At 37.8% G+C, this 26,168-nt stretch overlaps 2 protein-coding genes across 3 annotated transcripts in view; one reads left to right on the top strand and one right to left on the bottom strand.

The window, feature by feature from the left end:
- LOC101680281 (zinc finger protein 215) overlaps positions 1–26,168 on the top strand; it is a 104,874-nt gene that overhangs the window by 34,407 nt on the left and 44,299 nt on the right. The window lies entirely within an intron of this gene.
- ZNF214 (zinc finger protein 214) lies at positions 9,860–24,986 on the bottom strand. Of its 2 annotated transcripts, XM_004780176.3 has the most exons (5): positions 24,722–24,986; positions 24,261–24,319; positions 23,622–23,710; positions 12,938–13,096; positions 9,860–11,825 (listed from the first exon to the last, which is right to left on the bottom strand). In XM_004780176.3, the coding sequence occupies exons 2-5, from the start codon at positions 24,275–24,277 to the stop codon at positions 10,141–10,143; spliced, it is 1,950 nt and encodes a 649-aa protein (XP_004780233.1). In that variant the 5' UTR covers positions 24,278–24,319; positions 24,722–24,986; the 3' UTR covers positions 9,860–10,140. The 2 variants fall into 2 exon arrangements, with proteins under 2 accessions (XP_004780233.1, XP_004780234.1); XM_004780177.3 differs by lacking the exon at positions 24,261–24,319.

Genomic DNA, 26,168 nt, shown 5'->3' with positions numbered 1-26,168 from the left:
TGTTCTCTTGCACTGCAACCTTTGAATTCCATGTCAGCCATGCAGCAGCTTCCAGGTTCCCATCTATCCATCTACCATGTGTGCTTAGCTCATATCCATATGATATTTCCTATTCATGGAGACCTCTTTCCCTTCATCTAGCTAATTTTCACTCCTTCAAGTAGAAAGAGTTCTTTCTCTAGAAAGCCACCTCTGACAAGACTGAGAAAATCTATGTACTAAATTCCACATACTTAGACGTTTACAACACTTACAGGAATTATTTACTGGACCGTATCCTCTAACTACTTAGTATGTTTGGGGGGACAAGTAGTCTGTAAAAAGTAGCATACTGTATGCTGGCAACAAATGGTATTGAATGTGAGTAGGAAATAGACCTGACCACTTGTTTTTTACACCTCATTGAAAAACAATGTAACCAAAGACATATTAAATATATATTTTGAGAGAGTGTGCATGAGCAAGGGTAAGGCGCAAAGGGTGAGAGAGTATCCCAAGCCTATTGCACAGAGCATGGAGACCTAGGAGGGACTTGATCTCACAACCCTGAGATCATGACCTGAGCCAAAATTAAGAATCTCATGCTATCAGACAACAAAGAGAAATAAAAGGTATCCAAATAGGCAATGAAGAAGTCAAACTCTCTCTCTTCACAGATGACATGATTCTTTATATGGAAAACCCAAAAGACTCCACCCCCAAACTACTAGAACTCATACAGCAATTCAGCAACGTGGCAGAATACAAAGTCAATGTACAGAAATCAGTGGCTTTATTATACACTAACAATGAAAATATAGAAAGGGAAATTAGAGAATTGATTCCATTTATGATAGCACCAAGAACCATAAGATACCTGGGAATAGACCTTACCAAAGAGGTAAAGGAACTGTACTCAAGGAACTACAGAACACTCATGAAAAAAATTGAAGAAGATACAAAAAGATGGAAGACCGTTCCATGCTCTTGGATCAGAAGAATAAACATTGTTAAAATGTCTATACTACCTAGAGCAATCTATACTTTTAATGCCATTCTGATCAAAATTCCACCGGTATTTTTCAAAGAGCTGGAGCAAATAATCCTAAAATTTGTATGGAATCAGAAGAGACCCCGAATTGCTAAGGAAATGTTGTAAAATAAAACAAAACAAAAAAAACCTGGCAGCATCACATTAACTGATTTCAAGCTTTACTACAAAGCTGTGATCACCAAGACAGCATGGTACTGGCATCAAAACAGACACATAGACCAGTGGAACAGAGTAGAGAGTCCAGATATGGACCCTCAACTCTATGAATAAATAATTGACAAAACAGGAAAAAATATACAGTGGAAAAAAGACAGTCTCTTCAATAAATGGTGCTGGGAAAACTGGACAGCTATATGTAGAAGAATGAAACTCAATCATTCTCTTACACCATACATAAAGATAAACTCAAAATGGATAAAAGACCTCAACATGAGACAGGAATCCATCGGAATCCTAGAGGAGAATATAGGCAGTAACCTCTTTGATATCAGCCACAGCAACTTCTTTCAAGATATGTCTCCAAAGTCAAAGGAAACAAAAGTGAAGATGAACTTTTGGGACTTCAAGATCAAAAGTTTCTGCACAAACAAACAGTCAACAAAACAAAGGGGCAACCCACGGAATGGGAGAAGATACTTGCAAATGACAGTACAGAAAAAAGGTTGATATCCAGGATCTATAATGAACTCCTCAAACTCAACACACACAAAACAGATAATCGTGTCAAAAAATGGGCAGAAGATATGAACAGACACTTCTCCAATGAAGACATACAAATGGCTATCAGACACATGAAAAAATGTTCATCATCACTAGCCATCAGGGAGATTCAAATTAAAACCACATTGAGAAACCACCTTATACCAGTTAAAATGGACAAAATTAGCAAGACAGGAAACATGTGTTGGAGAGGATGTGGAGAATGGGGAACCCTCTTACACTATTGGTGGGAATGCAAGTTGGTGCAGCCACTTTGGAAAACAGTGTGGAGATTCCTCAAGAAATTAAATTAGAGCTTCCCTATGACCCTGCCATTGCACTACTGGATATTTACCCCAAAGATACAGATGTAGTGAAAAGAAGGGCCATCTGTACCTCGATGTTCATAGCAGCAATGGCCACGGTCGCCAAACTGTGGAAAGAACCAAGATGCCCTTCAACGGATGAATGGATAAGAAGATGTGGTCCATATACACTATGGAGTATTATGCCTCCGTCAGAAAGGATGAATACCCAACATTTGTAGCAACATGGATGGGACTGGAAGAGATTATGCTGAGTGAAATAAGTCAAGCAGAGAGAGTCAATTATCATATGGTTTCACTTATTTGTGGAGCATAACAAATAGCATGGAGGACAAGGGGAGATGGAGAGGAGAAGGGAGTTGAGGAAAATTGGAAGAGGAGGTGAATCATGAGAGACTATGGACTCTGAAAAACAATCTGAGGGTTTTGAAGGGATGGGGGGTGGGAGGTTGGGGAACCAGGTGGTGGGTATTAGAGAGGGCACGGATTGCATGGAGCACTGGGTGTGGTGCAAAAACAATGAATACTGTTATGCTGAAAAGAAATAAAAAATTTAACAAAGAAAAAAAATAATTTCATGCTTAACAGACTGAGCCAACCAGGTGCCCCTCTCCAAAGACATTTTTAAATGAATACTGATGATCCCACTACTATAACATTAATACTTTTTTTTTCAAATTTGTGTATTCCTTTGAATAAAATATGTTGTTCACACTGAATTAGGATTGAATTATGTTTAGTGGCCCTGATTGGGCTCTGTTTTGCTATCATCTTCATAGATGTTGAGCTTGGAATTTAGAAATTTACCAATACCAGTTCTGTTCTACCAATCTTCTCCAAGTACTCCTTGATACCCAAGTTGTTTAGTCTTGCCGCCATTACTTCATTTTGATTTTGTAATGGCTGAAATACGTTATTTTTTTTTTTAAAGATCCACAGTTGTCATAGACATTAAACTATGTACCAGTCCAGCAAGTGAGGAAAATCATATTAGTTACAGAATTTCCCTTTACATCTTCATTGAGGCAAAATGCTAGCATCTCAGTGGGTTTGACTTTCTGGATGAAAATGTGTAAGAAGGGTCCAGTAAAGACAGTTTTGTGGGGTTTTTCTGTTTTGTTTTGTTTTTGTTTTTTGTTTTTGCAAAAACAAAAACTTCTATAGGAGAGACTATAAAGTGATCCAAGCTCCCACATCCTTAAGGAATTTGATTCCAAGCCCCTCCCGTCATTTCCAGAATAAAATCTTCCTGGCTCAGCCCCTAGTTTTGTGACCTCACTGTAGGCAGTACCAAGAGCTCCAAGAGGTTCCGTTTGAGACCTGTGAGATTTCCAGTAAATGCATCTACAATTCCTAGCTTCAGCCTATCAATAAAAACAAATCAAGCCTAAACCTCTGCTTGCCCTGGAAGTGCCTCTAGTGTGACAGGGCAGAGCAGGCTGGAAGGTTTGGATACTCAGCCCACCACAACTAGCAATAGTGCCCAACTCCATTCCTAAGAACTCTCAACCCAAGGTAGCCTTATGGATTTATCCCGGCTGGAAACCACTGCCCCGTAAGGCCTGGGCGGGGCAGGGAAGTCGAAAGTGGAACAGTGCGGAGCCTGGGTGGTAGTAGGTATCTTTGTCCGTCGCCCTGCGCAAGTGCGATGGGGTTCAACTGACTGAGTCTGTTTTCCACCCGTAGCTTCGTGTCTGCTCTGTGGTTCTGGAATTCACAAGCATTCCCATGAAAACCGGGTAACAGTACTGACTTTTGGACTTCTCTTCTCTTGGACTTGTCATTGGAAGTATACCATGACCTCTGGTCCCCAGTGCCATGAAAGACTTTGCCATTTGGTGTCTGCAGACTTTGTGGTTTCTGGCTGGCTGGGCCTTTCTACTTGGGTAGAGGTTCGCGAACCTTTTCAAGTCACGATTTCTCTTGAGATAGCGTGCTCTTTCTAGGACCTTTCTTGAAGTGGTGAAATTAAAATGACATTAAACTGTTTTGATTTAGCAAAATGTGCTGTGAAAATTAATATTACATGGTTTGCACTGTTATAGAATTCATTAGGGGACTTTAAGACTCGTTAATTCAACCTTTATAATTTACATCTAAGGTTATTTAAACTCAGAGAAGTCAAATGATTGTCCCAATACCATGCCATTGATAAAAGACCCTAGGTTAAACTTGAGAGTCCACATCTTTCAGCCACTGTGCTTTTCACTGTTCACCAGGAAACTTAAAAAAAAAAAAATGTTAAAGTTCGAATTTATTTGACAGTTAACTTTAATGTTTAGTGGAAGACACCTGTACACATGACTCATAGTGGTCTGTATTATAAGTTCCAGAACATGAACATGGGAAGACGAACAAAAGCACTTGCTAGTGGTAAAGTAAACTACCTTTTGGAGTGGATTGCGTAAGCCTAGTGCAGTACTCAGTAGGTTTGGCCTGATGACGTTCTGCATAACTCCTCGTTCACACTGACCCAATGGTTATAAATTTGACATTAGGCGGAAGTATACCTTTTTTTTCATAGTAACTGATGTGAGCTTGGGCAACCTAGCTCTTAACCACCAGGCTATACTTATTCCTAAGACTACATGTTTTGCTCAGTCTCCTTGAAATAACCTACTCCTTTCCCCTGCCCTCCCCTCAGGTTATTTATTCGGACTAAGATTGGAATCATACCCTAACTCCTACCCAAGGTTGCGCTGGACTAATCCTTTGGCACAATTTGAACTTATTATCCAGATGAAAAAACCCTATATCTGTAGAAATAGCTCAAACTCCAAAATGAAATCATTAATCTAGACAGAATGATTTCACTCTTCCTAAAACCATATGTGCTCAACCACAAGTTTTTGCATGCAGTTCCTCCTGTCTGTAAATGATTTTAGTCTTCTTTTTACATATTAAAATGCTATCCAAAGCCCAATTTTAAAACTACCTTCTGATACACTCATCTTACTCGAAATCTATAAAAAGTTGGATTTTTCTCACCTCCCCTGTTAATACTAGGTTAATACCTTATCTCTTGTAGACATTATTGCAATACCTCCTAAATGGAACACTTGCTTTGCCTCTAGCCCCTACCTTTGGTAAATTCTTCATAGCCTTAGAGTGACCCTGTCAAAATTTAAATCATACCCCTTAAAACCTTTCAATGGTTTTTCATTCTATCTTTAACCTTACTTTTTTATTCAAAGTGTTAATCAACATATAGGGTATTATTAGTTTCAGAAGTAGAGTTCATTTTTTTTAGTATGTTTTCCCAATTTATGCTCATGAGCACACAAGGGAAAAATAAAATGAACAATTAAAAAAGGAAGCTATCTCCCACTGTTAAAATTCACTGACACCACACAGTTGTGTACTAAATGGCCTGTGGCCTCCATTCTTGCTCATTCTCTTTCCCTCACTCTATAACATATCCAGTCTCCACACTGTTGTTAAAGTCATCTTTCCAAAATGATAGTATCACACCCTCCTTTAAGATTCCTTAATGTTTCTTCATGACTAACAAAAACTTTTTAGCTTGACACAGAAAGTCCTTCATGATCTGGCCATCCTCTAACTTCTCCTTCCAATTTCACACTTGCTATGCCATCAGTGTCAGGCTACTTGTAGCCAGCCATTTACATCATCTGTTTTCATGATTTCATTTCTTTGCACAAATTACACTTCTGCAACGTATATTCCAAACCAGTAATTGAATATAGAAAATTGTAAAAGTTGACAGAAGTAATCGGAAACTTCATACACGATGACATCTATGGCAGTTAAATTCATGATATAAAAATGAGAAGCCTGGGGGTGCCTGGGTGGCTCAGTGGGTTAAAGCCTCCGCCTTCGGCTCAGGTCATAATCCCAGGGTCCTGGGATCTAGCCTCACATCGGGCTCTCTGCTCATAAAGGAGCTTGCTTCCTCCAAAGTTCCTATATAAAAGCTTTTGTCCTTCTATTTTTTCTGTGAGATTTCAAAACATGAATGTTATAGAGCTCTATCTTTGAGTTAGATAACTTAAGCGGGTCTCTGTTCTTTGGAAATAGAATCACTCTAATAATGTGTAACCTATCCCCAAAAGATATATGCCTAGAAATGAAATAGCTGTTGGAAGAAATATCAACAATTTTAAGGCTTATGATTAGCCAAATAGCTTTCCAGAGTCTATCAATTTACCCTCATTGAAAATAGTGTGTAAGTATCAATCACTCTGTACTCTCACTGAAAATAGCTATTAGAATTGTTAATAGAAATGGTGTTTTATTGCTTTAATCTGTGGATGTCCTTTGCCAATATTTAGTAGATGCCCATATTACTAATTTATTAGTAAATTTCTTAACTGTCAGAGTCATGACAAATATTTTTCCTATTATCTAATTTCCATGATTTTTACCTACAGTTTAGAAAATTTTATGTGGTCAAATTTCTAGGTATTTTTTCTGAGTTCTTCCTTTTTATCTTTTGTGTGTGTGTGTGGTGAGTTTTTTATTTTTACTTTTAATTTTTTATTTTTTATAAACATATATTTTTATCCCCAGGGGTACAGGTCTGTGAATCACCAGGTTTACACACTTCACAGCACTCACCAAAGCACATACCCTCCCCAATGTCCATAATCCCACCCCCTTCTCCCAAACCCCCTCCCCCCAGCAACCCTCAGTTTGTTTTGTGAGATTAAGAGTCACTTATGGTTTGTCTCCCTCCCAATCCCATCTTGTTTCATTGATTCTTCTCGTACCCACTTAAGCCCCCATGTTGCATCACCACTTCCTCATATCAGGGAGATCATATGATAGTTGTCTTTCTCTGCTTGACTTATTTCGCTAAGCATGATAGGCTCTAGTTCCATCCATGTTGTCACGAATGGCAAGATTTCATTTCTTTTGATGGCTGCATAGTATTCCATTGTGTATATATACCACATCTTCTTGATCCATTCATCTGTTGTTGGACATCTAGGTTCTTTCCATAGTTTGGCTATTGTGGACATTGCTGTTATCTTCCTTTTTTATTCTTTAAAAAAGCTTATGTGTGTGTTTTCATCTATATAAAAACCCACTTTGGTGAATTCAAACATTCATGCTAAAGTAGCACAACCCTCTTTAGAAAGAAATTTTATGCTAATCTTGAATATGAATTAGATAAAAATGAGGTTAAATTTTTAGTTCATTTCTGATGTACCATACTTCATGAAACCACATGGAGATTCACAGAAATAGACCTGAAAACCTGTGCTTTAATTAATACATATTAGAACAATATATATATGATGTAGGGCATGAAAGCCCAATTTAGTTTTTTACCAGAGTTAAATCATTTCCTTAGCACCATTTACTGAATAATCATTTTCCTATTCATAGGTATTTTTAACATGTAAAGTATATATGCATATATACTAAATATATTATATTACATATGTTATCCATATACTGGTCTGTTTCTAAGCAATTTACTGACTTGAGCATCCTGAACATTTTTTTCAAATGTATAATCAGTTTCTCCATTAATTTCAATATATCATTTATTTTTTTTTACCATTTGCTTTTTATTTTAGGGCAATGTCATTGATCTTTTAAATTATCTTTGCTCTTCTCCAGTGTCTGTTTTTCTTAAAAGACTTTGGATTTTTTTTTTAAATTTCAAATCTCATTGGGGTTTTGATGAAATTTGAAATCTATAGATTAACTTAGGAACATTTCCTTTAAAAAAATTTTAAGACTTCTCTATGCAAGTCCTCTTTTATTTTCCTCAGATTTTTTTCATTGTTTTCATTCTACATTTTTACTTGTTCTTCTTTAGAAAATAAATTTGTGTTATTATAAACCATACTTTTTTCCTACCCATATTTTCTGATTATAGCAAGAATTTAGGAAACTACTGGTTTTTATATTTTTACTCACCTTATGTATTCTAACAAACACCCACAGTCTCCCTCTCAGGCATTTATATATCATCTGCTTTTATACTCAGCATTTGTGTGTTAAATATTTTTTTTACACAGCTACTTATTTTGGACACTTGACTGTGTAAATGATGTTAGTTCTCATTGCCAGTTTTAGACCAGAATTTCCAAATTCTTGAGCTCTCTTTAAGAAAGGAACATGTGATGAGCGCCGGGTGTTATACGCAACTAATGAATCATTGAACACTACATCAAAAACTAATGATGTACTATATGGTGGCTCACTGAACATTAAAAAAAAAAATGTATGATGTTTCCTGTCTTATCTAATCTGTTACCTGCATATTTTAGACAATAATGAAAATTTAGTTGATTAAAAATAATACCATAGGTGATAACAGGTTTTTAATCTCACATTTCTGAAGCTGATGTTCCACTCTGCTTTGACATTTACTTTTGGAGTTCTTTATCCATTCTCTCTTCACTGGCTTTGCAGATAAGCCAGAATTTTTCTTTCTGCATGCTTTAGGTTGTTCTTTTCCCTAAGCTGTTTCTAAGATGGTTTTTATATTGTTTTTTTTTTTTCTAAAATCTAGTGAACATATATATTTTTAGTTCAGGTAAAATATCTTAATTTCTTTGATCATTGATTCTATTCCATATTCTTTTAACTTTCTTAGAAACACCTTTATTCCTACATTAGATCTCCATTATTTGTACTTCCTGTCTTTTCTCCTTATTTCCCTCTCATTATCCTTTTTGTATATGCTGAAGATATCTCAAGTTCATTCATTACAGTATTTGATATTCTGCAGTGCCATTTCTGCTTCTGTTGCCTTTAACTTTGATCCGTTTTAAATTTCCTTGTAGTCCTTCATTGTTTTTGTTTTAGAGGTTCTTCTCTACTTACTGATTTCTGCTCTAGTTTTACTGACTTCATTTTTTTTTTCGTAATGCTACTCAAGACACCTGTTTTTGTTTTTTTTTTTTTTAATTTCTTCAGGAGACTGAAATAGCTAATTTTCAGGGCTGTCAGGTTTTAACTCTTCATGGTAGTGTTCTTTCTTTGGTACTGCAATTCCCTGTTATTTCCCTGAACAAGTCCACTTAATTTCTTATCTCTTGGGCAACAATGTCTAAACATATTTATATTATCAATAGTTAGGACTTGTATATTCCTGCTGACTCCACTCCATTTTTACAATGGCCAGATTCTCTCTTCTTCCATAATTAGGTTTTAGTTCAGTTTTGCACATAGCTTTGAGTTTACTTCTGCTTTCAGCAGCTATTTCTCTATTACCTCTCTCTTCTAAGAATAAATCAGTCTACTGCTTAAATCTCTAATTATGAACAGATGGAGTTATCTTCAGTTTCCTGACAATTCACTTCTATTAGCTTTTACTGACATCTTTCACACCCTACTTAGAGACATTAAATATTGTATTTCTTGTTACATGGTGTCTGAAGTATGAATCAATGTGGAATCCTGGGAAGGATATGAGAGTGTGCTATGATAACCTGAAAGTGCAGCACCCCTGCAAAAGATAGTTCCTGACTTTTCTGGCTGACAGAGATAACATCTCTACAACATCCTGTCTCAGGTGAAGGATCATGAAGTACTTTCCTGTCTTTTGTCATAAGCAATCAAATTGTCCTGCCTTGTAATTTAATTCTTCCACATTTAAGCAATAGGTTATCTACCAGTTTGAGTTTGATGTTTTGTGTGTGTTCTTCTTGTGGCTTCCTAGGGACTTTACAGAGGAGTCAGAATGCTGTTTCAGAGCTAGCTAGCCAATTTGCATTAAAAAAAAAAAGTAAATGTCTCAAAGTCAGTGAAAAGATAGAGTTGAATATACAGTGTGATTTCATTCACATGAAAATGCACACAAAAAAAGGCTAGAACAAAACAGGATGAAGAGTTTTATTCTTGAATCTTTCATATATTTTATAATGGATATGTATGATATAATAGAAAAAGTAAATACACTTTCATTTTAAATATATAGGCATCCTCCTAAGGATTTCTTCTTGAACCAAATGATTCTTAGTGGGAGTTGGGGGAAACTAGAAATGTTGCTTGGGATTATTTGGGTTTATTTATAGACTTTTCTTCCCCGCAGCATTTATTGGGCTGAATATTAAGCTTTGATTAAAGTTGTTAACTAAGTAAACGTAATTATAAGGTTTCTCATGTGTGATTATTGTGGAGATGAGAACTTTTATCAAATCCCTTATAATACTCATGGCATTTATGAGGTTTCTCTCCTATGTGGACTCTTTGATGAATTCGAAGAGCTGAGCTATGACTGAAACCCTTGCCGCACTTAGTGCATTGATAAGGCTTCTCTCCTGTGTGGACTCTCTGATGAATGTGAAGATTAGAGCTGTGACTAAAGCCTTTTCCACAATCATCACATTTATAGGGTTTTTCTCCTGTGTGGACTCGCTGGTGAATGAGAAGGTGGGAACGCTGACTGAATCCCTTACCACACTGTTCACATTTATAGGGTTTCTCTCCAGTATGTACTCTTTGATGAGTATGAAGCTTCGAACTCTTGCTGAAGCCCTTCCCACATTCATGACAAGTATAGGGTTTCTCCCCAGTATGGACCCTCTGATGAATACGAAGATCAGAGCTATGACTAAAGTCCTTGCCACAGTTGTCACATTTATAAGGCTTCTCTCCTGTATGTACTCTCTGATGAATTTGGAGATTTGAGCGCTGGGTAAATCCCTTACCACAGTTATCACATTTATAGGACTTCTCTCCCGTGTGGACTAACTGATGAATCCGAAGATTTGAGCTCTGACTGAAGCCCTTGCCACACTCATCACACTTATATGGTTTCTCTCCTGTGTGGACTCTCTGATGAACATGAAGTACTGAACTCCGACTAAAAGTCTTACCACACTGATCGCACTTAAAAGGCTTCTCTCCTATGTGAAGTCTCTGGTGAATCTGAAGTAATGAATTTCTACTAAGGTCCTTATTACACTCAAATTTATAAAGTTTCTCTTCTGTGTGGACTCTTTGATGACTGTGAAGACTAGAGATCTGACTGAAGCTCTTACCACACACGTGGCATATGTAAGAGACCTCCCCTGTGTAGGCCCTCTGATGAAAGTGAATACCTAAGCTTTGCCTGAAGTTACTGTCAACTTCATCACATCCATACAGCTTCTTAGCTATGTGAATTCTTGGATGTCTGTATAGGTCTGATCTTTGAGAGAAGCATGCTGTGCTGACAGAGCACTGAAAGAACTTTTCTCCACATTGATTTCTCTTGTGGAGAACACACTGTGAGTTCCAATAATAAATTTCTTTACATTTATTACATCCACAGTTTTCCTCTTCCACAGAGTTTTTCAGTAGGTCATGTTGACATAGTTCCTCAGTGTACTCTGGAAGGGCTTCTACTGTTGGGACATAAGAATGCTGAACTATGAGCTTTTGTTCTTTTTCCACAGAGAGATTTTTCCTAGATATGCCAAGATGCCATCTGCTTTTTTGAAAGCCATGTAAATCATTCATATAGATTTCTCTAGCATAGTCTTCATGGGTATGTTTTGTTTCTAAGGACTGCCAAGGTATAAACTTTGTATATTTTAAGTTCCTGGGACTGTTGCCTTCAAAAGTTAATTCACAGTTCCCATTCCATGGTACTTGGGTGGAGAGTATTAACCATTCCTGATGGTGGGAAAGATCTTGTTGCTTTAGGTCTTTCAAATCTATTCCTTGGACGGTTTCCACATAGTTTCTATTCTCATATATCTGAGTGCTGGCATTCCTCCAGCCTTGCCAGCAGGGAAGATTTTCATGTTTTAAGTATCTGAATCTTTCTTCTTGGGGTTTGTAGCTCTCTTTCCAGTTTCCTAGAATAAGCAGATAATCCATTGGTGAGATAAATGTGGCTTTTAAAAATTTCCAAGTATCTCAAGCATTGCCTTCCAGAATTACAGGAATAAATGTGTGGGTGGGAATGGGAAAGGATTATGCTTAGGCTGCTCCATATTTCGTCTGAAATTATGCGTTTGTTCATTCATATATATATATTCATTCATTCACTTATTCAGACATGCTGTCGATGTATCTTGAGCATCTGCTACTTATCAAGTACTGTTAGAAATAAACAAGTAAGGCTGCTGTTTCATGGAAATCATCTTAAAAACAGATTTAATTAGATTACTCTGTTTGGAACATTATTTTAAGAAATAAAATATTCTTTCTATATTTTTATTTTAGCAGAGTGTGACCAGTTGTGTGAAAAAATGGCTGCATTAACTCTGTACCTCTGGGTGTTCCCCTTTCATGCTGACTTTAGCTAGGCTATACAATTTGTTTTAATGGGACAATAGCAAAAGTGATACAAACAGAGACTTGAAAGTGTTTGCGTACTTAGAACTTGCCCTCTTTTTGCTAGTTTTGAAAATTCTATGACCACCACCATGAAAACAAGCCTGGGCTAACCTGCTTGAAGAGTGACATATGGTCAACACATTCCCATTATCCCCACTGCTACCAACCAACTCCCAGACATCTAAGTCTGACTGTCCAGCCTCATCACACACCATCCAGCCCCAATCAGATCACTCTGTGATAGAAGATCCATCTAACAATTAGAATCATGAAAAATAATGTTTGAGTCACTAAGTTTGGGGTAGAGTTTGTTATATAGCAAAAGCTAACTTGTATAAATAGTATGAAGAGAGCACAAATTTAGGACCACACAAAATTGATGTGTAGAGGTCTGCATTTTAAGTGTAATCCAGAAAATAAGAATAAAAATCACAAATACCTATTAATTACATAGTCTAGGTGTCTTGGGAGATGTCTTGCTCTATCTTCTGTCATCTGATTTATGACCCATTTTTGAGGGTCATATTCCTTCTATACAATACAATACCTAGATAAAGAACCAAAATACTCAACAAAACTGGTTCCAGAAGATACTAATTCTGATAGCTAAGAGCTGGGATAACTTTACCTACTGACATGACATTTGTGTAGTTCTCCCACATGACCTCTCTATAGAGCTTTTTTTGAGAAGAATCCAGGAATTTCCATTCCTCCCAAGTAAAAATAACAGTCACATCTTCAAGTGTTACTGCCATCTGGTCAAAGATCAGGTTTTCCAAGAAAAGACCTAAGGGAAAAGACGTACAAGGAAACAGCCATTCAGTAGGTAACATAAATGACAAATGAAATAAAAAAAGAAAGAACTTCAGTAATGAAGAAAAATAAGTAAGAGGAGACTTAATAATAGGGATGGCTAAATAATGTATCAAGTCACTGAAGCCCATCACAGTCATAAGAAACATATAATAGCATCTGCCTGCTAACCACTGGGCTAAGGACTTCACATATATTTCATAATCCTCACAGCAACTCTCTCTTATAGATACTATTATTATCCCGATTTTTAAAAAATGAGTAAGTAATGGTTGAAAAAGATTAAGTCAATTGATCCCCCAACCCTTTTTATTCTAGAAATGTTCATCTTCCTGCTCCAATCTGGGCTGGCTGTTCTTTAGTGCTCCATTTTCAAGATCATATACTTCTTTTTCCCTTTTGTGATTTACTCCATTAATTTGAAGGTATATGCCCAAATGAGTTGTCAAGCTGATGAATGCTAATTCCATGGCCACTGAAAAAAAAAAGGTGAGAAACAAGCTAAAGTTTTCTTCAGGACACACATTTGGTTTAAAGGAGAATGTCCAAGCTTGCTTAGTGTCCTTATCATCACTCACAAGTGGCTGGGTATCAAATTCAAGAGTGAAAAGAATTTTTCTCAGAATTGCCTCACTGTTTATATGCCTTCATTGTTGTTTCTAAGACCTTTTTTTCTTTAATTCTCATTCCTTTCTGAGCAACTTTTTCTTTGCTCTCTGTAAATATTTTAGGGTCCTCTTTTGACTGGCTCTCTGCCTCCAATGGTATGGATGCATCTTCAGCTTCTCTGAAGTTCAAAGGGTTAATCAAATCCTTCTTGTGCTTATTCCCCCGTGGAGCATTCCAGGATGTAAAGTCTTTGGTTCAGTCAGTTAAGTGGCTAACTCTTAATTTTAGCTCAAGTCATGACCCCTGGGTCCTGGGATGAATCCTTACCTCAGGCTTACATGCTCAGTGAGGAGCCAGCTTGAGGATTCTCTCCTCTAACCCTTTCCCTCTCTCTTTCCCTCTACCTGTCCCCTTGCTTGTGTGTGTTCTCTCTCTCTCAAATAAATAAATCTTAAAATATATACTAGAGATTGAGTCCAGTTGCTCTCCCAAAAATAAATTCATAAAATTTTAAAATAATTCTGAAGTAATATAAGTAAAAACTGAAAGCCTACCCTCCCCAAATAACTTGAGAAGTAACCAGGATAGTTTTTACTGTCCTTTCTATTTTTCATGCATACCCACAAACATACATACCCCACTGACATTTTTTTCTTAACTAAGACATGATAATTCTGGTTTGCATTTTTTCACATAATACATAATGTACAACTTCACATTTCAGTACATATGTCTATTTTATTTGTGGTGGTTTTAAAATACATCCACAAATATTTGATTCCCTTCCCTTCAAGAGGTGTAGCCAGTTCCCCACCCTTCAAGCATGGGCTAGACTTAAGGACTCACTTCTAAGGAATTTTATATAAAAAACAGAAGGGGAAGAAGTAATGCTGTGCAACTTTCAAAACTAGCTCTTAAAGGCACTGCAGCTTCCACCACGCCCATTTTCTTAGATCACTCTCTTTTGGAGAAACTGCCTTCCATGTGGTAAGAATACTTAGGAGTCCTGTGAAGACACCATGTGGCAAGGAACTGAGGCCTTCTGTCCTCTGAGAAATGAAGCATCCTGCCAACAGCCACATGAGTGAAGCATCTTAGCAGAGGATTCTCCAGCCCCCTGAAGCCTGCCAGTATCTGCAGTCCGGCTGACAGCTTGCCTCATGAGAGACCCTGAGCTAGAACCACACAGCTACACTGCTCCCAGCTTCCTGGGAGATAATGAGATATTATTATGAGTGACATAATAAATTTGTGTTATTTTATTAAACTAAATGTAACTTACTATGCAATAAATATTGTTCTAGCAAACATTCTATTAGAGTTTAATTACTATTACAAATTGTTTTAGAAAACAGAAAGTGAAAGCTGCTAGCTATATGGCTAGTGTAATCTTGACTCCAAGACCAGATAAAGACAATACAAAAAAGTTAGAATATAATCCCATTTGTGAATTTTATAAATCTATAATAATCCTAAATAAAATATTAGATAATTGAATTTAGAAGTACTTTAAAATATGCATCATGGTCAAGCATCATTATAGGAAGGAAGGACAGTTCAATAAGAGAAAATCTATCAATATTATTTATTAATAGACTACAGAAGAAAACCATAAGAGAAATCAAGTGATAAAGTTCATAATGTTCAACACCTTTATATGGTCTTTTCTTTTTAATGATTTTATTTATCTTTATTTATTTGAGAGAGAGAGAGAGAGAGAGCATGAGAGGGGAGAAGGCCAGAGGGAGAAACAAGGAGCTGGGAGCCTGATGCGGGACTCATGACGTGAGCTGAAGGCAGTCACTTAAACAACTAAACCACCCAGGTGCCCCCCTTTATATGGTCTTTAAAAACTTTTAGCAAAGTAGGAATAAAAAACCCTCTTAATTGGTAAAGGTTACATATTAGGAACCTATATCAAACATTAAACTGAATGGACAAACTTTGTGTTTCTTTTATTATGGTAAACAAGTTAAGAGTGATTCCAGTCACCACTGCTTTCAACATAGTATCAAAGGTCTGATAAACACTGTAAGAAAATGAAATGAGGCATAAGGATTAGAAGTAAATAAAAAAATGTAACTATTTGCATATACTATGGCAATCTACCTAGAAAAACCAAGAGTACATAGATAAACCTTAGAGCTCAGTAAAATTACCAGATACAATAAAGCATAACAACCACTAGAAAATGGGGGACACCATTCACCAAAAGCAAAACAAAAACCAAAAAAAAACCACTATCTTAACCAAGAATATACAGAACTCTTGGAAGATAATATTTAAATTCAAGTACGCAGAAAGAAGACTTAAATAAAAGGAAAGGCGTACTTCCATGTTCTTGGATGGGTTGAATTAAATTCAGTATACCCCCCATCAAATTCCAACTGGATTTTTTTGAGGAACGTAATATACTTTTCCCCTAAAATTTACAGGGAAAGAAAAGAAGAATATAATATAGAGACTTAAGTAAACCAAGCAGGAAGACTTGCGCTGCCAGTGACACACTGCCAAACTACAACAGTAAAATCAGAACTGACAAATAAACCAGTAGAACAGCATGGAAGATTCAGACTGTGCTTATTTATATACGACACATTAATAATGAAGATGGCATTAAAAATAAAAGTTAAGAATGGATTATTTACTAAATGGTGTTGTGAAAACTTGAGTAACTATATGAGAAAAAATAAAAGTGGATTCCAACTTAGTATCCTATACATTGTACGACACTAAATGGATTAAACACTTAAAGTGGGGGGAACCTGGGTGGCTCAGTTGGTTAGGCATCTGCCTTCAGCTCAGGTCATGATCCTGGAGTCCTGGGGTAGAGCCCCACATCAGGATCCCTGCTCAGCAGGGAGCCTGCTTCTCCCTCTCCCTCTCCCTCTGCCTACTGCTCCCCCTGATTGTGCTGTTTCCCAAATAAATAAAATACTATTTTTAAAAGGGAAAGGTATAGAGTAAACAAAAGAACATGGAGCTGTAAAACATTTACCATTCTGAAATGAATCCAGGTGCCAGTTTGTTGGAAGAAAAATAGATATATTACCAGCTAGCTAACTAATGGGGAAAAAAGGAGTGAGCATAAGTAGAAAAAAAGTTAGAACTGACATTAGGGAAATGGCAACAGGTAAAAATTCAACTGAATGTTACGTGGGCACTTTCCACAGCTCTTTAAAAATAAATCTTAATAGGAAGGTTTTTTTTCCCTAGAAAACCACTCAATATGTCATAAAGAGAAAAAACCTGAACTGGTCAGTTTTATGAAAGAAATTATCAAAGAACTATAACCTTCAAAAATAACCAACCCAAAGATTTTCTTACATAAATTCTTTCAAATTTTCAAGGAACAGACTTGGAGTTATTAAATTGTTCCAAACATATAGAAAAACTATCAAAATCTTTAAAACATTCAGGAAAACACTGAGACAGTAAAAGTCAGAAAACTATATATCTATAACTATATTATTGAATATTGGCACAAACTTCAAGAGCAAATAAAGAAAAATATAAAGCTAATAAAATCCAGCAACACCTATATTTATACTGTCACAGAACTAATTACTCCAAAATGTGGTGGCTTCACACAAAAATAATTATTTTTCACAACTTCTCAGGGTCAGAAATTCAGGAATGGCCTGGGCAGTTCTAACTCAGATCCCTCATGAGATTGTTGAGTAGTGGCTTGAGTGGGCTGGAGGATTCACTTCCAGGGTGGCTCATTTACATGGCTGGTAGGCTGGTTGTGACTGTTGATGGAAGTTATCCATTTCTTTGCACTTGGTTATGTGGCCAGGGCTACCTCTCAACATGAAGGCAAGCAAAAGCTGTATCCTTTCTATGACTTAGCTTTGGAAGTCACATAGCATCACTTACACTGTACTCCACTGGTTGAGGTGATCACAAACCCCAGTCAGATTTGAGAAGTGGGGACATAGATCCTACTTTTTGGTGGGAAGATTAAGTCACTTTGTAAGACAAGCATTAAGAGTCAGATATGTTATAGGTATGGCCATCTTTGGAAAATGCAAATGCAATCTGCCATAATACACCAAAGCATATTATAGCATGATGGAGTGGTGGTTTATTCCAAAAAGTAAAGAAAGATACAAATGAAGAAATCCATTAGCTATAAACTATCATAATAATGTCAAATAAGAAAAGCTATATATTTTAATCACTGCCAAAAAAGTACTTCTTAAAATGCAACATGGGTCCTTCATTTAAAACTACAAACAAAGCAAGTTAGCAAAACAAAGACCATGCAACCATATCTCAAATCCAAAAGTAAGACATTAAAAGCATTCCCGTTAAGACTGGAAACTCAACAAAGATACTGCAAATTCACTATTTTTAAACCACTAATAAAAGCACTTGACAATACAAGTAGACAATTATAAAGGGTATGGTTGTACATAGGAAACCCAAGAAAACCAACTGAAAATCATTAGTAATTATAAGCAAAGTCAATGTCCCAGAAATTTTTTTTAAAAGATTTTATTTATTTATTTGACAGACAGAAATCACAAGTAGGCCAGAGAGGCAGATAGAGAGGGAGCGGGAAGCAGGCTCCCTACTGAGCAGCGAGCCTGATGCGGGCCTCGATCCCAGGACCCTGAGATCATGACCTGAGCTGAAGGCAGAGGTTTTAAACCATTGAGCCACCCAGGCATCCAATGTCCCAGAAATTTTAATACTAGATTTGTACCCTAGAGAAACTTACACATGTATACCAGAAGATATGTACAATAACATTTTCAGCATAACTGCTGTAATAACGAAACACTAGGAGCGCCTGGGTGGCTCAGTGGGTTAAGCCTCTGCCTTCGGCTCGGGTCATGATCCCAGGGTCCTGGGATCGAGCACCGAATCGGGCTCTCTGGTAGGCAGGGAGCCTGCTTCCCCCCACCCTCTACCTGCCTCTCTGCCTACTTGTGATCTCTGTCTGTCAAATAAATAAATAAAATCTTAAAAAAAAAAATAACGAAACACTAGAAGCAATACAAGAGGCCCAACAACAGGATGGATAAATAAGTTGTTTGTCATTCTGTGAAACAGTACATAGCTGTGAAAAAAGCTATAGGTACATACAAAAAAGCTATAGCTACATTTGTATAGCTACAAATCAAGAAGCCAATCACAGTGATTCCATTTATATAAAACTAAGGAATAATAAACATTTAAGATAGCAGTTGCCTCTTTAGGAAAAGGAGGGAATGAAATTGTGAGGTCAGCAGGAGGGTGCTTTTCAAAATATTTGGTGGTCTAGAGGGTAGGTGCTCATGTTATTTTAAATTATGCATAATATTTTAGTATATTCTTTTGCATGCATGTAATGTATCACAAGTTCAAATTAACTGAGCATGTAAAATACAATTAACGTAATTTAGAAAATTCAGGCATATACTCATTAAAAGGTATTTTAACTGACTGAACCACCCAGGAGCCACTTTTAAAAGGTATTTCTTTTTTATTTTTTTTTTTAAAGATTTTATTTATTTATTTGACAGAGAGAAATCACAAGTAGTTGGAGAGGCAGGCAGAGAGAGAGGGAAGCAGGCTCGCTGCTGAGCAGAGAGCCCGATGCGGGACCCGATCCCAGGACCCTGAGATCATGACCCGAGCCGAAGGCAGCGGCTTAACCCACTGAGCCACCCAGGCACCCTAAAAGGTATTTTTAAAATGACATGTACAGGGGTGCCCATGTGGCTCAGTCAGGGTTAAACGTCTGCCTTTGGCTCGGGTCACGATCTCAGGGTCCTGGGATAGAGCCCTGCATCAGGCTCCCTGCTTAGCGGGGAGTCTGCTTTTCTCTTGCCCCCCACCCATGCTTGCTCGCTCTCTCAAATAAATAAAAATAAATAAACTTTTAAAATAACATTTACAATAGCAACTAAAAAATATATATTCTGGGGTGCCTGGGTGGCTCAGATGGTTGCAAGTCTGCCTTCAGCTCAGGTCATGATCTCGAGGTCCTGGGATTGAGCCTCACATTAGGCTCCCAGCTCAGTGGGGTATCTGTTTCTCCCTCCCCCTCTGCCTCTCCTCCTCCTTGTACCTCTCTGCCTTTTTCTCAAATAAATGAATAAATCTTTAAATCTATTTTTAAATCTTTTAAATATTTTTAAATTTTTAAATCTATTTTTAAATCTTTAAATCTTTAAATATATGTGTGTGTATATATATATAGAGAGAGAGAGATTCCTACCTACTTAACAAAAACACTTAGAACACAGATAAATGTAGCTTTTGAATTTAGAAAATACTCCTCAATCTTTGGTAGGAAAAATAAACATAATTTTGTTATCACTAAACTTACTTACATTTTCAAAGATACAACAGGTTTGGGGGAGGATATTTTCAAGTACTTTTGTGAGAAAAAGGAAAAGTGTTAAAAAGAAATAACGCGAGGAGACTAACCCAATGGTATATTAAAACTCTGTAGCTCTTAAAAAAAAGAACTCTGTAGCTCTAATTATAACACCATGTGGCTGACACATGAAATAGAGAAATAGAGAAGATCAATATAAAGGAATAGAAATCTGAAAGTGGACCTAAATATAGCAGTGAATTCTAAACATGGTAAAGGTAATAGTAAATTTGCGAGGATAAGATAGCTTATATAATTAATGATGCTGGAACATCTGACTAGCCATCGTCCAAAAAAAAAAAGAAAAAAAAAAGGCTAGATTCCCTGCCTCAATTCTTATGTCTTAGTTGACTAGAGAGAGTTATATCAGATATACATTATATTTTAACAATAACTAACATAATAGCAACCATTGTTAGTGATTCTGTTTGTCAGGCACTGTGCTGGTTTTTACATGTTTGCATCTCAACCCTAGAAAGTTCTATTTCCCCACTTCAGAATTGAGAAACTGGTTATGTAATGCAGTCTAGTTCACATAACTCAGAAGTGTAGAAGCAATAAAACAAGGTTAGATAATGGGTCCAGAGCCTGTATTTTGACTATTAAGCTAGACTAAAAAAAATACTGAAAAGTTAATATATTCGGTTCAGTTAATATTCAGTTATATTCAGTTAATATAATCTAAAACTTATAAGAAACTTTTAATTTTTTTTTCTTCCCACAATGAGCCATCTTCCTTTTCTTTATTCCTAAATGTGGAAAAGGAAAGGCTAAATTCCTCTGCATTGCCCATTAAGCATACTACATATAAAGGAACAAAATTAAATATACTTGGATAGCAGTATAAGAATTGAGAGATGGCCCTCTGCCTGCTGCTCTGCCTACTTGTGCTCTCTAACTCTCTGTCAAATAAGTTAAAAAAAAAAAAAAAAAAGAGAGAGAGAGAATTGAGAGATGGGTTCACGAAACAGGACAGCCCCAAAAGTGATCTGTATATACATTTGTGTATGTGTGTGGGTATGTTAAAAAATTTAGTAATTTGATATATAAATATGTAGCACCACAATCAATGGAGAAAGTAAATGCTACTAGAAAAATAAGTGGGAGGAAAAATGTTTCACTTCTGTCATTTCTCACACCAAAATAAATATATGAAAGGTTTCAGAGTTAAACTTTTAAAATATTTGTAACTGTAAAAAACAGCTGAGAAAATGAAAGTCATTATGTAATATGTTTGGGGGTGAAGAAGAGCTCCCAAAGCATAATACTATATAAATAAAAAGAAATAAGATTTCGCTTTATACAAATGTGAAACTCATATAAACAAAGAAGTCCTTAAAAGCAAAAGTCAAGCAACTAGAGAAATACAGCCTTTAATAAATGGTTTATATCTTTTATATACAAGGAGAATCTTTTATCAAATAGAAACAAAAAATTTAGTAGGAAAAAAAGTAATGCATATCAAGAGACATACAATACTTATGTCAAAGAAGGAATGCAAATGACCAGTAAATGTATGTAAAAAATGGTCAACCTTACTAAAGATTAAAGGGATGCAATTCAAGGCAAAATCTTAAAGATAATACTCAAAGGTGGTAAAGGTTCTGAAAGATAGTATCTTTCCTCAAATGGTTATAAAAGTTCATGTAGTATTTCTAAAAAAAAAAACTTAAGTTTTTCAAAAGTCTAAAACATGTTTATATTCCTTAACTCTGTTATCCTGTTTCTCAGAGCATACCTTGAGGATATAAAGAGATACACTAAATAAATTATATATAAGAATATTTTTTAAAAATTTTAAAGATTATTTATTTGACAGAGAGAGAGCATAAGCAGGGGGAATGGCAGGCAGAGAGAGAGGGAGAAGTAGGCTCCCTGCTGAGCTAGGAGCCCAGTAAGAGACTCAATCCCATGACCCTGGGATCATGACCTGAGCTGAATGCAGATGCTTAACTGACTTAACTAAGCCATCCAGGCGCCCTAAAAATATTTAATAGAAAACTTTATGACAGCAAAATATTGAGAATTACTTAAGTTTTTCCCCCCAAAAAGAAGATTAATATAAAGTACATATGGCTGGAATAAAGCCCATATATCTGGAATGGAATGATACATAATTTGAATGGAATACTAAATAGTCATTAAAACTTGGGCTACTGGGGCACCTGGGTGGCTCAGTGGGTTAAAACCTCAGGTCATGATCCCAGGGTCCTGGGATGGAGCCCGGCATCAGGCTCTCTGCTCAGCAAAGAGCCTGCTTCCTCCTCTCTCTGCCTGCCTCTCTGCCTACTTGTGATTTCTGTCTGTGATATAAATAAAATCTTAAAAAAAAAAAAATTGGGCTACTGGGGCACCTGGGTGGCTCAGTGAGTTAAGCCTCTGCCTTCGGCTCAGGTCATGATCTCAGGGTCCTGGGATCGAGCCCCGCATCTGGCTCTCTGCTTGATGGGGAGCCTGCTTCCCCCACCTCTCTGGGTGCTGCTCTGCCTACCTGTGATCTCTTTCTTTGTCAAATAAATAAATAAAATCTTTAAAAAAAAAAAATTCAGGCTACCAAAAAATATGTGGAAAAACTGTTAATTATATTTATACATAATATATATTTAACAATGAAAAAATTATACATATAAAAGCTATCCATACATTCAACGAATATTCAATGAGGGCTTACTATATGCTAGGCATAGTTCTATGAACTGGAAATGTTCTCTGCCCTCATGGAGCTTATTTATCATGTTCAATTTTTTTTAATATATAATCTCTCTACATGCATATATGTTAGATTACCTATGTGTCTATATTTGTATGTGTACATATATGTATGTATATGTGTCTATACAGATTATGTATGTATATCAAATATTAGATAAAAGACTGTAAGTAAATAGATCCAAATGTTGGTAATGGCTCCCTCTTTTGAAGTGCAGAAGACTGAGTGGTGCACAACAATAAGTAACCAATCAAACATCAAGAGCCTTCCACAATGTGGCCTGACCTTATACATGCATATTTAAATGTTCTACAATTAGTTACAAGCTCAGTTTTCTTATTTTCCCCTCAATTCCTGCCTGAGACTAAATGATCATCTTCCTGTCTAGAATATCTTCCTATTCATGATTTTTCAAACCTGAGTTTCTGTTTCTTTTAAATGCCATTCACTGTGACACTGTTTAGTGTATGATAACTTGAGAAATTATTATTAACCTCATATGGCTTACCTCCCCAATGTTAAGAAAAGACATTCTTATATATTTCTCTATCTCAGAGCATCAAGAACAGTACATATTATACAACAGACCTGGATGACCTGCTGAATAAACGAGTAAATGTTGGAAAAAGAGACTGGGTGGGAGTCGGGGAAATGCTGTGTACGAGGCTTGGAAGCTTCTCAGGCAAGTGAGGAATATTTTCTATTCTGTCTGGTCCATCCATCCCCACTGCTGCTCCCTCTTAACTCCCACCACCCATGGAGAATTCAGGGGGCATTTTATAAATGAGAAAAGGCAATCCTACTCACCTGGGATCAGACTATGAGGAAAGTAGTGAACAATCCTTCCTCTTTCATGTTCCTCTTTTGGGGAAGGGTGGAGTTTTGAGGAGTCTGAGCTGAGAGAAAAGAAAGGATAAAGTCTGGGCATATCCTGCAGTCCCCAAACTCCCTACAATCCCCATATACCGTTCTGTTTCAAGGGCTAGATAGGAGAGTTACGAGAACTGGCACCAAGGACTTTATTTCTGAACCTTTAAAAACTTCAAAGGTACAATTTTAGTTTGGGCATGAAAACAGAATTTGATCTTACCAAGATCCCTCCAGGGATGCAGATGCTCTGCGTGTAATTTAACCCGAGTCCCAAGGCTTTCATAGTTAATTATTAACAAGTATATAAAATAATAGAAATGCGACACTTAGTTTCTTTCTAAAAGTATTTTTCTTGTTTTGTTCAATCATCATTGTTAAGTAGAAAGATAGTTCCATTGCTTTCCTGTACTAATTACAATAGAAATACTGGATTTACTATCAAGAGTATTAGAACCTTAAAGAAAGGTCCCAGATCCAGCATTCCAAGGACCTGATCAGTCTCAAGTCTATTACTAACCACTTGTAGAACCTGGAAAATGGTTTCTTCTAGACCTCCTAGGGCCTCACTTTCCTCACCTGTAAAATGGGGGCATGAGCCTTTGCTACCCCGGTTCTGCCTTGGTGATCACAGGTCCCTGGGGAAAATGATAAACAGTTAAGAGCCCTCTTTCTCTAGAGAGAAAAAACAAAACAAAAACAAAAACAAAAAACGATTCATGGACGTTTCAAGAGCAGCACAGGTTTGGGCTCCCCCAAGGCGGGCTGCCCGAGTGTTTTTGCATTCAGACACACAAACCGTGCTCTAGGAGCGGGATCTGCCCATCTGCCCGCGCCAGGGCCACGGGTCTGCGCGGCCTCCGCTTCCGCGGCGAAGACGCGCGCGGCCTCCGTCCCACTTCCAGACCCCCGACCCGAGCTCCGCCCCAACACTTTCCAACCCTGAGCACCCCGGCGCCGAGGTCCAAACTACCTCTGTCCTCCTCTCCCCTTCCCCATATTCGGTTTTAACTTGAGGAGTGCGGCCGTGAAGGACCCACCTACACTGGTGTCTTCGGGATTTCTAAGCCAGAGCCGCTTCTCGGCCCCTCACCCTCCCTTTTCTGCCACTCTTTCTTCAGCCACAGCTCTCCCCGCCCTTGTCCGCTTCTGGCGTGGTGCTCCCGAGAGTCCGCGTCACTTATGGAGCCTCTGAGAGGGATGGGACCGGCCAAAATTGACCGTCTATACAAACAATGGCCGCAGCCCCGCTAGATCGAAATGGAAGCCCCGGGTCTCAGCACACACACTCGGACCGTTTCCATGGAGACGAGAGGGGCGGGGCGGAAAGGAGAGCGCCGGAGAACGTGGCTCCTGATTGGCCGGAAGCCTCCGGGCGCAGTCCGGCTCTCAGCCGCCAGCTTGCCTGCCTGAAGACCTGTACCCTCCGCTATCTGAGAAGAGGCTGGGGTGCAGCCACCCCAATGCTAACGAAGCTTTTAGGTCCCCCTGGGAAAGGGACAGGGCTGGGGATTCTGGCCGGTCTCGGAGAATTATGGGACCCGCAGAACCCGCGAGTGGGGACCCCCCCCCCCCACGCACAGGAAACCTAGGGGAAACCATTGCTGTCACTTCGCCTTTGCGGGCGAGGGATGTTTGAGCCCGCTTTCCCACGCCTTTGGCCGAATAGTCCCCCTACTAGCTCTGGTCCTAGCAATGTCCCTAAACTCGAGGTTGGAGTCGCGCCGCCGGTAAGAGGACCTTTCAAATTCCAGGTTGCTGTTTCCCGGGACCCTCTTGGCTCCTGCTGACTCGGTGGCAGGGTCGCGCTTTCCTCCTAGCCCTTTTCTTGCCAAGTACTGGACTTCTCTGGAGACTGCAGGCCGAGAGGAGAAAGACAAGGTGGGATCCAGGCGGCACCATAGGAAAGAGCCCCAGAAAGAGATCCAACCACTTGCTCTTCTATTATCTTGTTCAGTGTTCTCTTAGGAAAATGTTTTCCATTACCTTAAAGCACTTTTTCTCAAACTTAGGCTGGATCAGTAGTATTCGACTCATAGGTAGGGAACACTTTTTTAGAGTAGTCTTTAAAAGCAAGGGACTCCTTGGATTCTATTCTGACAATACCACCCACTTATGATGTGATCTTGTCTGCATGACAGCCTTTTGGTGTAATCTTTAAAATAGGCACAATAATAGTAACTATTTTACAAGTTTGTTGTTAGAATTAACTGAGTTAATGTCCTCGAAATGTTTAAACCGGTCCCTGGCACATAGGAAGTTATATATATTAACTGTGTTTATAGTTCAATGTTTGGCAGAAGTAGGTGGTCCAGAGCCTACCCCTCTGGCTTCCACCAGGAAATGAACACCTGAATTTGTATGACTCCCAAGATCACATTTTGGAAATAACTGTGCGGACCCCTCCCTGGCTTACACATTCAGAGTCTATATATGGACAGTGTTTAAAGAGAGGTTTTGCTTAAAAAAAAAAAAAAAAAAAAAAAA

This window comes from Mustela putorius, unplaced genomic scaffold (genome assembly GCF_011764305.1).
Source record: "Mustela putorius furo isolate JIRA1106 unplaced genomic scaffold, ASM1176430v1.1 tig00003859_pilon_pilon_pilon, whole genome shotgun sequence".
Lineage (NCBI taxonomy): Eukaryota > Metazoa > Chordata > Mammalia > Carnivora > Mustelidae > Mustela > Mustela putorius.
Note: the sequence above shows the minus strand (reverse complement) of the source record. Positions and strands in the feature narration are given on the sequence as shown.

What these genes read in the sequence shown, in the direction of transcription:
- ZNF214 (XM_004780176.3), bottom strand. An exon ending in TCCTCATAGTCTGATCCCAG is followed by an intron (nt 13,097 to 23,621) that starts GTGAGTAGGATT and finishes CTTTTCCCTTAG; the next exon opens with GTCTTTTCTTGGAAAACCTG. An exon ending in CACAAATGTCATGTCAGTAG is followed by an intron (nt 11,826 to 12,937) that starts GTAAAGTTATCC and finishes TGCTTATTCTAG; the next exon opens with GAAACTGGAAAGAGAGCTAC.